The sequence below is a fragment of the Lolium perenne genome, chromosome 2 (genome assembly GCF_019359855.2).
Source record: "Lolium perenne isolate Kyuss_39 chromosome 2, Kyuss_2.0, whole genome shotgun sequence".
NCBI classification, from domain to species: Eukaryota; Viridiplantae; Streptophyta; class Magnoliopsida; order Poales; family Poaceae; genus Lolium; species Lolium perenne.
Genome location: NC_067245.2, coordinates 33,932,192 through 33,948,053, shown reverse-complemented (window position 1 = coordinate 33,948,053; position 15,862 = coordinate 33,932,192). Strand labels below are relative to the sequence as shown.

Below are 15,862 nucleotides of genomic sequence, written 5' to 3'. Positions count from 1 at the left end.
TTGCCAACAATGATGAGCTGATGCTAATATGCCAAACATTTTGTGTATCTAGGTGGCTTTGAGCACATAGCATCTGTGTTGATGTATTTAGCAATGGCCTTTATGTCACATGTATGACACAGGCGTATTCAGTCAAGGTATTTTACCTATCCTTTTTCGATTATTCTATAGCATGTATACTTGTGGTGGTTGATTGCCGCCGTTAGAGCAACGACTATGCGGGTAGAGGAAGTTAGAAATAACCACCTTTGAGCAGAATGTTGCATCCATCATAACAGTTTTGTGCATGCCTCGATTGTGTGTTCTCTTTTGCTTCACCTTTCTATAGCCTCTATACATGTATGTCTGCGATGGTAACGGTTAACATCACTACAAATTTTAGCAAAAGAGCATTCTCCTATTTATGTGTTCAATTAGCTGAATATTTGTTCCATTTTACATTTAATTGAGTTGCATAACTCGCTATGGCGCACTTGTATATGCTCATCATCAGGTTCCATTAGGCCCTTTGTGTGCCACTCAACAAGTTTATAGAGTGCATCCAAGACCATTTAAATGCAGGCCTTGAGATGGTCACAAGTTATTTGAAGTATTCTTCTTCATGCAACTGCAGGGTCTATAAATTTAGGCCCCCCCATGATTAGTTCAGGTTATTAGAAGTCAGAACTATCATTTTTTAGTGATGGAGACTTATGCAGGAATTACGTTACAATAAACCTACATAAAACAATAGTATTTACTTTTCCTTTGTTGATGTTCTCCATTTTCCTTCATTTTGTTGATATTTATTCCATTTTGATAGATGCAAGCATGTCATAGTGGTTTACTAATAATTATTACTTAATTGTGAGAACGCACCGTGATGCTAATGGAGTGTAGTAGAATAACACGGGAGCAGAGCATCGGAGGGGGTAGATAATCTGAGAGGTGATTGTAGATATTTGGAGGGTAAAAAATACAGCTCTCATAGTGGTAATTCCTTCAATGTGTCGATTTGTATTCCATTTTGATTGCAACAATCATGTCATAGTTACTAATCATCATTGCTTAATTGTGAGAAGATGTATCTTTTTGCTGCATGCCAAATCAATGTGGAGTGGAGTACAATAAGACTGCAGCAAAGCAATGGAGGGGCCAAAGGAATTGCTCAACCCACTATGATTCTTCTTGTCGATGTACTGGAAGGTCAGGGCGATGCGGTTGAGGCCCATTGAGTGGTGTCACGACAATGGCGATAGGTTCGCCGACGATGCCATCCTCTACTGCAAGTAGTCCACTATAAGTGCGCGCCCACTGGTTGGTTACTGCTAATTATTTGTTTCTTCACGCTTGATAGTTTGACACACCATGTCAGAATCTTATCTTTAGGTATAAAATTAGCATTTAAATGCGGCTGCACAATTACTTTATTTTCGTTTATCTCTACATTGCCAAGTGTTATAATGAAATGTGCTGCACAAAAGAATCAAAGTTGATGACCTGTATGTACTTAAGTGGAACTTGCATGATGTTTATGTGATGATATTGTAGGATTATTCAGTTTGTTCTTCTATACAATGGAACTTTTTCTTCAATGGAACTTATTGAACACTTGAGTCAGCGAATCATCCTATCACCTGATGTCATTAACTTGCTCCAGAAATATGTTTAGAAGTGGAAGCTGGGATGGTGTCCCGTGCAAGGATGGGAAAAAATAGAAGGGGTAAAATGTGACACATGATTTGCTTAATATGGTAAGATGTAGCATAACTTCTTAAATGTTTTAAAGTAGCTCACAAGGAACTTTGTATGCAGCAAAGTATGTCATGTAAATTTGATCATCAAGACATTATGTTGCCGGACTCAGAGAGATAAGGTTGCGACCGTCTATATGATTTTTTTTTTCGAGTTTTATTGCTTTCCAAACATAAGTAACAATACGAGAGATTCAGTGCTGGTTTTTGTCTTCTCAAAAAAATGAGCACCCGACCTCAAAACATATATTCATGTCTATTCTTTTATGATTTATCATTGATTGAGTTAATACACTTGGGAAAAAAACATGGGGTGCAGTTTTTACTGGCATGCAGTAGCAAAAAAATGTCCTTCACATTTTTTCGAAAAATAGGTGATTAAGATCTGCCTGTAAATCATGTGGGTACTTTACATGTACTTTGCCTACTAAAGGTATATATGCACCCATTGTCTAGAAAGGCATTTTAAAATGTAAAAAAACTATGTAAACAAAACTTGTCTATATTCGGACATATTATGCTTGCAAAAAAAGTTTAAGGAAAATGTAACAATTTTGCGTCTTGTGAAATAAGATAATTTTTATGCTCCATTATGACTATTCACAAGACTTTTTAGAGAATTTACAGCAGGAGAGTGCCCTCTGTGTATTTTACTATCAATGTATTTTTACAAAAAAGAGCATATGTACAAGGTTCACCAACTCGTTGGAACCCAAAAGTCATATCCAAACAGGAAGAGAAACGATCTTTTTGTCAACACTTGCCTAAATTCTAAACGAACGTAGAAGCTCAAAGCCTAATTAATTTAATTATCTCTTCCATTACATGGATCCAAGAATGCCAATATCAGCACGAATCGTATGGAAATGTAACTCGATATTCAAACAATTTTTTCAAAGTTCCTAGAGCTTCTTGTACGGCTTGTTGGAAAACCGTGTTGTACACGGTAGAAAAGGGAGGAGTGCTACACAGATATAAAAGCGATTAGGTCCTGGGGTGAATAGAGGTTTTATTTAACTCTGCAGCTGAGGATGGTTAGGTCTTGAGAAAGTTGTCTCTTCCAGGTTTGAATGTCTGGCCGGACACCATCAAAGTGTGCTCTATTATGCGTTTTCCAAATATTCACAAGACTTTTTTTTGTCTTTCTACTACTGGATCAAATATTGACTGTATATTTGGATATATTATTTTAGATTTAACACTGTGGTGTCTCATTAAAAAGGCAGAATATTTTCTTGTGTGAAGCGATGTTTTCATCGACAACAGGGCATCTGTAGTGACTTTTTCAATCTCAAAACCAGCCAGATTAGTTTTTTGGACTCAGTCTCTCAGAGGTGGTGTTCATAGGGGTACAATGCGTTCAGAGGAGCGACTGTGTGAGTATTACTGTGTTTCGCAAAAAAAAAAAAAATTTACATAGCATATCGTTCTCCCATGGCAACGCACGGGCAAATGTCCTAGTTTTCATGTGAAATACTACTGCAGGCTAAGTTTAGTATCTACGGATAATTTCTTTCCAATTTGATGAGGATGCAGATCTGAGTAATTTTGGTTGTGCCTATTTTTGGTCTGATCTGGATTGCATCCAATTCCCTACCCAATTTTAATTTTCTTGATACTTTTTTTGTAATGGCCCAAATTTGGTCTGGTCTGATTTTATTCTCCTATTAGGTGTCAAATCTACTGCATCTAATCCCTTACTCTAGTTTTTATTTTTCTGATATTTATTTGCAATGTCCCAAATTGAGACATCCTTGTCAAAATCCAACACATATTTCTTAGATTGAGAATTTCTTTTTGGTCGCGATTAATCCATCTGAACTGCCTTTTTTGCAATGGCCCAAGCAAGTGTTTTACGAACTCTGAAAAAATCAATGGATCCCATTGTAAAGAAGCAGCACATATTCATTAATCTGTAGATTAGCAATTTTTTTATAGTTCTTTCATTTTCAGCTGGTCTTAGTTTAACTATTTAGAGTTATAATTAGTCTGTTAGACGTTTTCTTAACTTCTGTCTTATGCTTGAATGCGTCTATCTCGAAAAATGATGTCATTTGATAATCTGTGTAATGTGCTAATTATGATGTTGTTTTGCAAGTAATCCCTTTCACTAATCCAGCCCGATAGTTGGATCTTCCATTTTCTCCTTCGCAAAGATGAGAATCAATTTAGCAACTCGCATATAGAATAAAAGGACATTGTACTACTCTGACAAATTTTGTTCTCTAGTACTAACTACTCTGACATTTGCGTTAACTCTTGCCGTATTTCATCTCGTATTCAACTGGTATAGAAAAGTTAAAGCAAATGTATTAATTAGTTGCTATATTAAATGTGAATCTTAGAGCAGACATTGATGCTTCTGATTTAGACCTCGCGCGTAGCCGGGTTCCAAACGTCCGGGTTGGGTTAATTAGTTACTTTCTTGCTCGTGGCATGCAACGGAAGTTAAATACTAGTAGTTTTTTTTTTCAATCCGAATTTCCACACGGTTTCATTCTTTGTTTAGTAGTTTCATTCAGTGAATGGGGTCCGTACGTATCGAAATGGAAGAGATCGAATATATGCTTGTATTGTTCTTCCATTTCCTTCGTCCTTCTAAAGCAGAAAAACTCACTTTTGTGAAGGTTTATTTTCAATTTGGATAGCTGCTCAAAAATGCTTAGAATTAACTTTGTGTTCATAGTCTTCTCTAAGTCATGCTCCATGAATAAGATAGTATAATCAATGTATTGGAAAATTGAGGCTCCTCCCCCTATTAAATGAGATATGAGCCCACCAGCCTAGTCATCCTCTTATGCCATTGCAAATGAGAATAGCAAGCGTATCCGCCACGGTGTTAAAAGGCATTAGAGAGAGTGGATCTCTTTTCGTACGGCTCTTTTCTTTTTGGAAATAATGCCCAATATTATTATTGACATGTATTTGAACTGATGTTCCAGTACGAATTTTCAGAATGAGGTGGTACCACTTTTGGTTGAAACCTTTCACTCGCGAAGTTTGGTGTAAGAAGGACCGGTTGGAAGGAAAATAAACAAGAGATTAGATATTGCTATTTAGTAACAGTCTTGTTTCATTATTAGCTTCCATTTTTAATTAGATGAGATCCAAAATTTTGGTGCAACCCATAAGATACGCAGAAAAGGGTGATCATGTTTGTCAAAAGCTTAATGCAGTAGGGAAAACAATTAAAAGTTCGAACTGATGAAAAGAGCTAGCCAATTCACATATATACACTTTAATACCCCTCTCATGTGTGACAGTAGAGTGAAGTCAACACTTATAGAGACTTAGAGATTGGCTCAAGATTCATTGTACGTACACAAAGGGCATGGCCAGTTTTAAAATAATTTGCGAAAGGCAAAACTTAAACTCAAGACTTTACACTCTAATACCAAGACAAGCTTTTGATTGGGATGGAAGTCTTGCCAAAAGTGTGGCAAACACTTCAGTCGCCACAAAAGTTGCGGCAATCAATTTTCTCACCACAAACCACACATTCGGCAAATAGGTACTCAGGACATCTCCAACCGCGCGACCCAAATCGCGCCCGCGCGTCCGTTTGGGTCGAGCCGGAAAAAAAACGCGGCCCAGCGCGGGGACGCACCGCAAAAGCGGACGGCCGCGGCGTCCGGAACGACGCAAACCCGGCCCAAATCTGGGCTAGGTTTGCGTGGCCGCGGATGGCACGCGCCGTCCGCTCGCGTCCGCGCGCTGGTCGCCTCGTCTCCCTTGGGCCCACCTGTCGGTGACCAGGGAGACTATTAAATGGGGACTGGAGGGGATCTAGCCATCCACTCCAGTCCCCACTCCACTCCCCGAGCAAAACCGCCGCCATGGCCCCGAAGCGACGGTTCGCTCCCGGAGCGAACGACGACGAGGCGAGCAGCAGCCGCCGTCGTCCGCTGGCGTTGCGGCCATCGGGAGGAAACCAGCGCGGCCTCCACATCGGAGAGGCCGCCCGCGGCCTCCACATCGGAGAGGCCGCCGCGGCGGTGCGGCATTGCCGCAACCGCCGCCTCTCCTCCTCGAGCCGGCCGAGTCCTCGGAGGAGGACCCGGACCTCCGCGCCGCCCGATGATCTCGGCGGCGGAGGAGGCGAAATGGCTAGACCTCCATGAGGCCATTCGCACCTCCGAGATGGAGGAGGCGGCCCGGCAGAGGTCGAGGAGGCGGAGGCGGGAGCTCTACGCCCGAGGCCCGCCGAGCGTGACGGGAGGAGGAGGAGGCGGCGCGGCGGGAGGAGGCTAGGCGCCGCGCCGACGAGGAGCGCCGCGAGGAGCAAGGCGGCAGAGCGGCGGCGCCAGTGGCTGTGCGCTGCGTCGGGCAGAGAGGGCAGCAGCCGCCTCGGGGAGGAGGCGCGCGCTTCCGTGCGCCCGCCAGCGCCTCTGGTGGCTCCGACCCCACTCGCCGTGGGGAGGAGGCCCTGTGGTCTCCGTGGCCGGAGTCCCCGGCGCGGTCGAGCCACAAAGTGCCTCGCCGCCCGGGGACGTCGTCCACGACGACGACGTCGCCGACGACGCCCACAGGGGCTAGGCGGCGCACCGGCGGCCACCGCGCCGCCGACCAAACCCTAATAGAGGGTTTTTTATATTAGTTTAAATTTAAAAGCCCATATAGGGGCTTCTTTTGTTAGTTTTATTTGCCCAAAATAGGGCTATGTACAAATTGCCCAAAATAGGGCATATGTTCAATGAAATTTCGTTTAAATTCGCATTTTGTTTTTGTTTTCGTGGTTCTCCGGTTATGCGATGCGTCCGCGCGTTGGGCGCAGCGCACGACCCAAACGGACACGCGGACGCGGGGCGCTGTCCACGTGTCCAGGCGGCGACCCAAACGGCCAAAACGGACGGCCCAGCGCGTCCGTTTGGGTCGCGCGGTTGGAGATGCCCTCACCAACCAAATAGGTCTCGCGTGTTGAGATGCATTCAAGCTGCCTGGGGTGAGGCCCATCGTCATGTTTACAGGGCCGTCTGGGCCAGGTGACTGGCCGATCATGGCAGCCCAGTAAGGCTTCCCCTTCCGCTAGGGTTTATGCCCGCCGCGCGGCCGTGTGCGCCAAGTTCTCTTTACTCCCCGTCATAACCAACCACCGCCACGCCGCCGCTTCCGCCTCGCAAAGCAAGCCCACGCCGCCGCTTCCGCCCACGCGCGCGCCGGAGATTCCACCACTCGCCTCTCGCAGCCATGGCGGTGGAGAAGGCGGTCAAGGGGGTTGGCGACGCGCAGCAGCGGGGCCCGGACCCGGAGCCGGAGCCGGAGCCGGAGGCCGAGGCGTCGACGTTCGCGGAGCTGGGCATCTGCAAGGAGCTGGTGGACGCGTGCGACGCCATGGGGTGGAAGCAGCCCACCAAGATCCAGGCCGGGGCCATCCCCCACGCCCTCCAAGGGAGGGACGTCATCGGGCTGGGGCAGACGGGGTCCGGCAAGACGGGCGCCTTCGCGCTGCCCATCATCCAGGCGCTGCTCGAGCACCGCCAGCCCTTCTTCGCCTGCGTCATGTCGCCCACCAGGTGACCCTTTTCTTTTTTTTAATCGTGCTCCCTTACTGGCCTCGTGTGGCACATCATCTTTTTTCCGGGAGCTTGCTTACCTTGCGGGTGTGGTGGTTCAGGGAGCTGGCGATTCAGATTGCGGAGCAGTTTGAGGCGCTCGGGTCAGCGATTGGCTTGGTTTGCTCTGTGGTAAGTGTATTGCTACAATTGTCTATTCATTTGTTCTGATATGCACTACTGCAAGAGCCAATTGGATGTAGGTATTACTGCATATGCTTTCTGCTCCATGTGAAGATCATAGTTCTGATTCAACCTTTTTTTTTTTTTTTTTTTGTATTTACTGGGTGGCTTGAGGGTATATTGGAAAAAAATCTTCATAGTTGAGTACAATGTGAAGGGACTCATGTTGCATGTGGTGCTGTTTCTGAATTTTGGATACATGTAGCCTAATTTATTGTAGTAAAGCTGGAGCATAGTGGAACATGGGTATTCTTAACTCCGTCATTTAATTGCACAAGCTATTTGCTATAAGATCCTATACTGACTGAATCAAAGCTTCCTGATAATTTTTCTCTTCCATTACTACAAGACTGCTTTTGTATTCTCTCGGTGTTAATTTGTTAATTAATCCGAGCATGTGATTTACATTTTTTTCAAAGCATTGCCCTGTTTCTTGATCATTCTGCCACCTACTGAAATTCATGAGACTATTTAGTTACTTATCCTTTTCAATTGTGATTTTTCCCTTTTTATTTTTTTCAGCTTGTTGGCGGAGTTGATCGGATGCAGCAAGTGTTGTCCATAGCAAAACGTCCACATATTGTGGTGAGTATGGTTGATTCAGGTTCAATGACCCAATCCCAACCTAAGAAAATATAGGTTCTGAATCCTTTGTGCTATGGAATTGCAAGTCTGGTTGAATGTGTAGGAGTTAATGTTCATCAGCTCTGGCAATATCCGCACTCAACCATCTACACAGTTCTTTTTAATCCGAGGGTGGAGATGCTCTGGCATCGGTATTAGCTATAGTCATTCTCGGGACTTAAAGTCCTTTTGGTCAAGCTGAAACTTTTTGATCTAAAGAAAGGATTTCCTGATCGTTACCTAAAGTAGTAAAGTAAGGGCCTTAAATTTTGAAAACCATCCTGATGACAAACATATCCATATAAGACCCCAAAGCAGGCATTTTTCACTGAATTCAGCATAGGCTTATAGAGTCTAGCAGACATGGGGCTTAGGTTTGCAAGATAAGCCAGAGACTTTCATCCTATATACCAGTTGCAAGTAGAAACACCTTCCATGAAATTGAGAACTGCTTTCATCAACTTAGCTTGTTTTATGTATCATCTCCTTCAAAATGTAGGTTGGAACTCCTGGCCGTCTTTTGGACCATTTGAAAGATACAAAAGGTTTTAGCCTGACTAAAGTGAAGTACTTGGTATGCATTTTTTCACATCTCCACTATTTTTATCTTGCTTATTCATTTGGATCTGTTGGCCTACTCTGTTGACTATCATGCAATTTCCTTCTTACAACTTAATTTATACACCACCAATGTGCAGTATTTTTCTTTCCCAGTAATGTTTAATATATGGCTATATGCCAAATGCCGCCTTCATGTTGCCACTTCTCTTTCAATGCATATATGCTGCATTTGCGCTTATAGCATTCTGATTGTCGCCTTGTTGGGTGTTGAGTGCATGATTTTGTGAAGTTATCTTGTCATTATGATTACTTAAAGCCTGTTTTGTCAAACTGAAGAGCCCTAGTTTCCTCTTTGATCCATCAATACTAAGTTAACTGGTAGGTTTTCCTTATGCTTAATTGGTTGTTGTAATTTCTAGTTGTAACTTGTAAGTTGAAGCAATGTGTTGTATGTTACTGATCATAAATATCTGGCGACTACTATGTTCTGTACCTTGAAAATCGTTCTCCACTATTTCCTGACATTGTCAGAGCCTCCACAATTTGGGCCAATTGCATCAACTTGTTTAAATTCAGATGCTTTTATTTTGACGCTCTATTTTATGGTTTTGTAGGTACTTGATGAAGCTGATAAATTACTTAATTTGGAGTTTAAGGAATCACTAGATGATATTCTGAAGGTCATTCCTAAAGAACGGAGAACATACCTTTTCTCAGCCACGATGACCAAAAAGGTTGGTGGATAGGCAAGTGTTTTTCTTATGGTTCTTCTGAATTATGAGGCAAAAAGAGAACATCATCAGTTTGCCGCTATCGAAATCGTCAGATTGATATGGCCTTGTTGCCACTTGGTTTGGCGATACACTAAATTCTTCAGATGTACTCTGTCCGTCCGTAAAACAAGGTGTAGACAAATTTTGTCAAAAGTCAAGCAATGGAAAGTTGGACTAAACTTTTAGAAAAAACTAACAACCTCTGCAATGCCAAATCAATCTAATTAGATACATGATCATATTATTTTCATATTATATCTATAAAGTATTATAATTATTGGTAGTTTTTTCTAGAAATATGGACAAACTTTGCTTTAGAAAAAAATACGCCTTGTTTTGAGGAACAAATGTAGTAGTATGTCGTACAATTTAGTAGTATGTCGTACAATTTAATTGATTCTGCTGCATTGAGCCACTCTTTGTATCTAGGACTACTACTTGGGCATGCCCTTCCAAGTTCCAACTATAATATTCTAGTCATGAATAGCGATATTCTAAATGGCGGTTTACTGCTTTGTGACATATGTGTTTTTGTTAGATTGACTGCACAATAGCTTATGAGTTTTCTCTGCAGGTGAGCAAACTGCAACGTGCTTGTCTCAGAAACCCTGTTAAGGTGAAGACACTCTTCTTTCTCTTTTAAGGCATTTGATAAGGAGCAAAACATGAGTAGAAGAGGACCTTTTGAGGAGCCTTGATACTCTTTACTAATAGACTTGCTTGTTTTTGGGGCCAGGTGGAAGTATCCTCCAAATATTCGACAGTGGATACACTTAAACAAGAGTGGTATTTCGTTCCTGCAGATTACAAGGTTAATTCTTGCACTTAATGTAATAATGTAATTACGATCCAAGTTCCATTTCTGTCTTTCAATAACAGGAATTCACGATATGTGGCTCTGTGCTCATGTAAATTGTATTGCATGCATCTGTTATCTCTTTGGACTTCTTTTTCATAGAGAATTTGGACTCCTGTACATTCAATATGAGTTGTACTAGTTAAGCCCATGGTTAAATCCTTGGATTTAGATTCTCCTATACAGTTAATAAACTGTCCTGATAAAGCATGCCCACGATTATACCCTTGGGACTATGATGTTTGGACTTTGGTGATTGGTTTAGTTCCATGCATCCTCTGTTTTGAGATTATAATTCTCTATTCACCTTCAGTGTCCTGATTACCCATTTCCCTTTACTGTACATTCATCATTTTTCTATTCGATTTCAGGATTGTTATCTTGTTCATGTTCTGAATGAGTTGCCGGGGGGCATGATCATGATCTTTGTGAGGACCTGTGAGTCAACAAGGCTCCTTGCTCTCACTTTAAGGAATCTTGGTTTTAAAGCTCTCTCTATCAGTGGCCAGATGAGTCAGGTTTACTTTCTTAACTTTTTTAATCAGATAGATGAAAGTACTTGATTTTCGAATTCAATTAGGCAGCCCTTTTAGGAGGCTAAAGCAGGTGCCATTTTGGAGAGTAATTAGATTTTCTTCTCTTCATCAGGACAAAAGACTAGGTGCTTTAAACAAGTTCAAAGCAAAAGATTTCAACATTCTTATTTGCACGGATGTGGCGAGTCGTGGTCTTGACATTCAAGGAGTTGATGTGGTTATCAATTATGATATACCAATGAATTCTAAGGTTTTGACCTTACTTATTCCAGTACCTGTTGCTGATCAACATATATTGCTTTTATTGTTGATGCATTTTTATTTTATCATTGATGTTTAACCTATATTGCTCCAAATGCAGGATTATGTACACCGGGTTGGTAGGACTGCACGTGCAGGGCAATCAGGATATGCTGTATCTTTGGTGAATCAGTATGAGGGTCAGTGGTTTAAGATGATTGAGCAGCTCCTCGGTAATAATTTTTCTTGTTGCTTGTCTCCTTTCCACACATAAACTGGAGATTTCTTTCTAAAGTCATCACTATTTTTTGCAGGATTCGAAATTCCTGATCGTAAAGTAGATGCAGATGAAATCATGATACTTCGTGAGCACATATCCGATTCAAGGAGGATCGCATTGACGGTATGTACTCAACGGGGCTATCAATTTAAAGTGTCTGTTGTCACCTTCCATACTTGCTATGACAGCTGCAGCTATGTTAAAGTCGCAATTGTTATTATATAATAGAAATTGAAAGAGGACGGTGGCCACAAGAAGAGAAGGAAGGTGGAGGATGACGATGAAGAAGAGGAGCAGGCTCCAAGAGGTCATCGGAAACCAAAGTCTTTCAAGAAATCAACAAGGCGGTGATAGCATTTAAGTCCAGATAGCAGGGAACCTCCTTCCGTATAATGAGTTAGAATCCGTATATACCACTCCACCTTGTGAACTCTTTAGTTCCTTTGCACCAGCTATGTACGCTATCTTTATTAGAAAGCCAGGTCAGTTCGAGCAGTAGCTATTTCTTTGTTTGACACAAGATTTTACATCTATGCTATATGAAGATTTCACATTTACATTGAACTTGTCTTGCTGTGGATGAACTCTGTCAAGCTACTGGTTACCCTGCTGCGCCCTTGTCTCCTCGCCCTGTGTGCCAAATGAAGTGCTGACTTTGCAGACGCTGGGTTGGTTGACTTGTTTCTTTGTTGCTGGCGATGCCAAAGGTGGCCTAGATGGAGAGGTCGTTGCTTCTAATGGCACGGGCTACCTCGCCGGCGACTGTGAGGCAGGAGGAGAGCCAGCCGAGGAGCACCACCCACACGGTCTCTGCCAGCCGTGCTTCCATCCTCCATGGCACCATTGCATCCAGGAAAAAACACTAAGCTGAGGCAACTTCCTTCTGCATACATGTTTCCAAACCAATCAGCAGAGAACAAGAAATCCCGACGGAGAAGATTCAAAATTGGAGAGGGCAAGTAAGGTTACCTTGATGCAGCAGAACCCTTCGTGTTGCTTTTAACGAACCTTCGCCGTCCTCTTGGAGTCTTAGGGTCTCTCACTGGGCTGGAGAGTGGGCTAGAACCTTCGCCGTCCTCTTGGAGTCTTATGGTTTCTCACTAGGCTGGAGAGTGGAACTTAAAAGAAGATGGTTTTGGAGACCTGCAAGCAATCGAGTAGGCGGTAGCCATCACCCATCCCTTTCCCCTTTCAAGCCATGGCAAAAATATCACTAGATTTTTATGCTATAATATCAAGCTCCAGGCATCCAGATATTTGTTGCTTTTGGATTTAGCATCCTCTTCAGTACTTCTAGAGTCCTTATCTTATCTATGCTGATCTGGAAGAACAATCATGAGGAAAGGAGTGGGGAAATGGTTGTACAAAATGTGCTTTAAAAACAAACGACTAAATTGTCGAAATACGTGTACGAGCAGGACAATCTAGATGTCTTATCAAGACTGCGACCTCACAGCAATATTGGGACGATGCATGAGGTAATTATCACCTAGGTTAGACGGTAGCATCTAACATGTGTAACGAAGGCACATGACAGAGATGATTAGTTTCATACGCCTACAGAGTGTTCACTTACCTGCTCCGATTCCGTTGAGGGCCGAGCGAGCGGAAAAAACTTTTTCAAGTTTCGACATACAATGGGACTAGAGGGCAAAGCATGTTTCACCGCGCCATCTATAATGCGTTGGGCATTGTGTCGTAAGCTCTCTTACACTACTATTTGCATCTATATATTGATCTTGAGAGATTTTGTCTTAAAAGATCCTACTTAAAAACTCAATTCGACTCCTGGGTGCATTCTCCCGCTACGAAAAGACATATTTCAAAATGTTGATTTTTTTAACAAAAAGGTTACTAATTATTTAAAGTGCAGCTCAACGCTGCTCTTTGCTCTAAAGGAACTGCCCGGTACACCTTGATTTTGTTGGTTGTTGGTTCTTTTGCTACAGTAGTGTCTCTGTTTGATTTTTTTTTGCTTTTGTTCATCGCTCACACACATCATGGTATACGTCTCTTTTTTTTGTGGTTATTATGTTAGCTCTCATTGGGAAACAAACTCAAAAGATGCATAGGCAGGAGGATGTAATGAGACTTCCTGGTCCTAACCGACTTCGTGCTTCTCGTTTAGGTTCTACGCTTACAAACCAATTTTACATAAAAAACTCTAATAAAAGGGGAGGCTTAGCATCCTAGTTTTATGTGTGTTCAGTTTACATGTGGTTCATGATAACCACACCCTAACTTCCTCCCTCTAACACATGTAAAGATGATACATGACATGCCCTTAAAGATATTGAACTCCACAATGTGGCATAAGGCATGTTTCGTGTATTTAGTATGTTACTTCTAGGAGTACCACTTTAATGTTCTGAACATTTGTTTTATATGTTGATATGGAATATGAAGGTGATGGTCATGTTGAAAGGGGAGAAAACAAGGCAAAAGGACTCAAAAGGTTACCTCGGCTTTTGCGTGGCAAACTTCCAGCTGTCAATCCAAAATGGAAGACCAGAATCGAGCATGATGTCATAGCATAAAAGTTTGCAAGAGAACGCAACAATGCAATTAGGAATCATGTGCATGTGCGTTCACACTAGATTAAGAACAAATGAGACACTAGGTTAAAGTGCCACCGAAAAAGGGTTTTTTGACAAGCCTATGGAGCACTGCAGTGTTCTCCATGCCATGGTCAGTTCCATTCAACCATCCATGTATAAGATGTGTGCTAATAAATAGAAAATACGTTCCAAGGTTCAACTTCATCAAGATACTGGGTCATGCTACTATGAAGTGCACCACGTTTGTTTAGTTCATCAGAACAGTGTGAATGATGTACCAAGTATGATGTCTATCTAGTTTCATATTGGCTCAATGCATTAGTATAGATTTAAAAATTACGTGATATTGCATGTATGTATTTAGTTCTTTGTACCGTTTCCATTCCATGATGTTGACTTTACCAATATCATATGAAAATTGTTAACTTCTATGATGTAGATTCATTAAAGTAAGTAGGTAGCTGTTTGTACGAGCTTTTTTAAATAACATACCTTTATACCAGGTCCATGTACATGTAAGGTTGATTTCAGGGAAAAGAGTACAATTATAAGGATCACACTTCTTTTGATTTATTAAAGGAGTGCCTCGCCATCCAGCGAAATTGCTTCTCCACCGAGACGCACTGGTAAGTGAGCTATGAAAGAGTCTTCACGAACGCAAATGTATCTTCATGCACATCTGATAACTTTGTTTCCTTATTGCAAACCAATGCCGAAATAAAAGAACAACTCTATGTACCTATGGTATTTGGAGGACCTAAGAGTGAGGCCACAACTATATCTAAGATCCTATCAAAGAATAAAGCCAAACCTAACTTTTTCGTAATGAGGTGCACGTGCGTCCTACTAGCTCAACAATGAACGGCCTTGTTGCAGATTTGGCGATGGAGAAGAGGGTCATCGCAGAGCTCCCAGATGTTTTCAACGCCTAGTGTGATCAAACAGATGAGTTGGCCAACATTGTAAAAGCAGGAAAGCATCAGGGTGACATGGAGGCAAGGATTGACAAGTTAGGCGAGAAGATACAGAATTAAAGGTTGAAATTTTGACCTAGATAATATCATGCGTGATGTAGTACGGTCGAACTGTTATATTTCCTCTCCGGGGTCGTGCTAGTTGGATTGTTGTTCTGATGGTGCATGTTGTTTGAGATCGTATTATGAGCCTATAATTTATTCTTAGGAACTTACAAACATGTAATAATTAATAATCGTTGATGCATGTAAAATACATATATGAACTTTGTACTTTATTAGCACATATTTGCAACATATATGATGTTATTTCCATGTTTTATATTGATTTATGGGGATTTACTTTATTTGGGTTATAATTCAGCAGAATAGGAAAACTCTGTTTTGTTTATTTTCCACTTTTAGGGATCCATATAGAGTCGAATTGAGCTAGGATTTTGGAGACATGAATATTTCAACATGGGAAGCATAAGCACTTGGACCTGACGAGGAAGGGCCTAAGGCCCAAACGAGATGTGGTGGCGCGCCCTCCCTTTCGTTTTTCCCTCGACCGTCCATTTCGCCTAATTATTTCTCCCACAAACTTCGTTTGACCTAAAAAAAATTATATATACATATATATGACCCCCCAGGGTTTCCCCGAGGAGAGCACTACAGAAACACTAAAACACCAAAACAGAGGTTGTAGCAGCAAAGATTGGAGGAGAAAACTCCGTCTGAGTCGCCGCCGAAGAGATCTCCACCTTCTCCAACGTCTTCCTCATCAACACCATGATGAAGGGGGAGTAGTCCACCTTTGTACTATAAGTTTGTGGCAGCAGCTTGATCTATGTCTCTCTAGTTTTCTCTTTAAAACACAAAAACACATAAAAATTAGTAGTAACTTTCTGTTAGAAGCTATGAGAGAAAGAGGTAGTAAATTGGGTGGCTAAACAAACACTCCTAATGATCACTTTATTGCTAAGCCTATCACAACACCTCAAATAACTGCT

At 42.0% G+C, this 15,862-nt stretch overlaps 1 protein-coding gene across 1 annotated transcript; it reads left to right on the top strand.

Moving 5' to 3' along the window:
* The first annotated feature begins 6,797 nt into the window (after positions 1-6,797).
* LOC127331757 (DEAD-box ATP-dependent RNA helicase 10) lies at positions 6,798-11,895 on the top strand. The gene is made up of 12 exons (XM_051357943.2): positions 6,798-7,246; positions 7,348-7,417; positions 7,991-8,053; positions 8,592-8,666; positions 9,268-9,387; positions 10,001-10,042; positions 10,163-10,237; positions 10,654-10,800; positions 10,931-11,068; positions 11,180-11,291; positions 11,373-11,461; positions 11,567-11,895. The coding sequence occupies exons 1-12, from the start codon at positions 6,921-6,923 to the stop codon at positions 11,687-11,689; spliced, it is 1,380 nt and encodes a 459-aa protein (XP_051213903.1). The 5' UTR covers positions 6,798-6,920; the 3' UTR covers positions 11,690-11,895.
* Positions 11,896-15,862: the final 3,967 nt, after the last annotated feature.

Coding starts and splice junctions, on each gene's coding strand:
- LOC127331757 (XM_051357943.2), top strand. CDS start 6,921: ATGGCGGTGGAGAAGGCGGTCAAGGGGGTTGGCGACGCGCAGCAGCGG. Junction 8,054..8,591: donor CAAAACGTCCACATATTGTG/GTGAGTATGGTT, acceptor TTCAAAATGTAG/GTTGGAACTCCTGGCCGTCT. Junction 10,801..10,930: donor TCAGTGGCCAGATGAGTCAG/GTTTACTTTCTT, acceptor TCTCTTCATCAG/GACAAAAGACTAGGTGCTTT.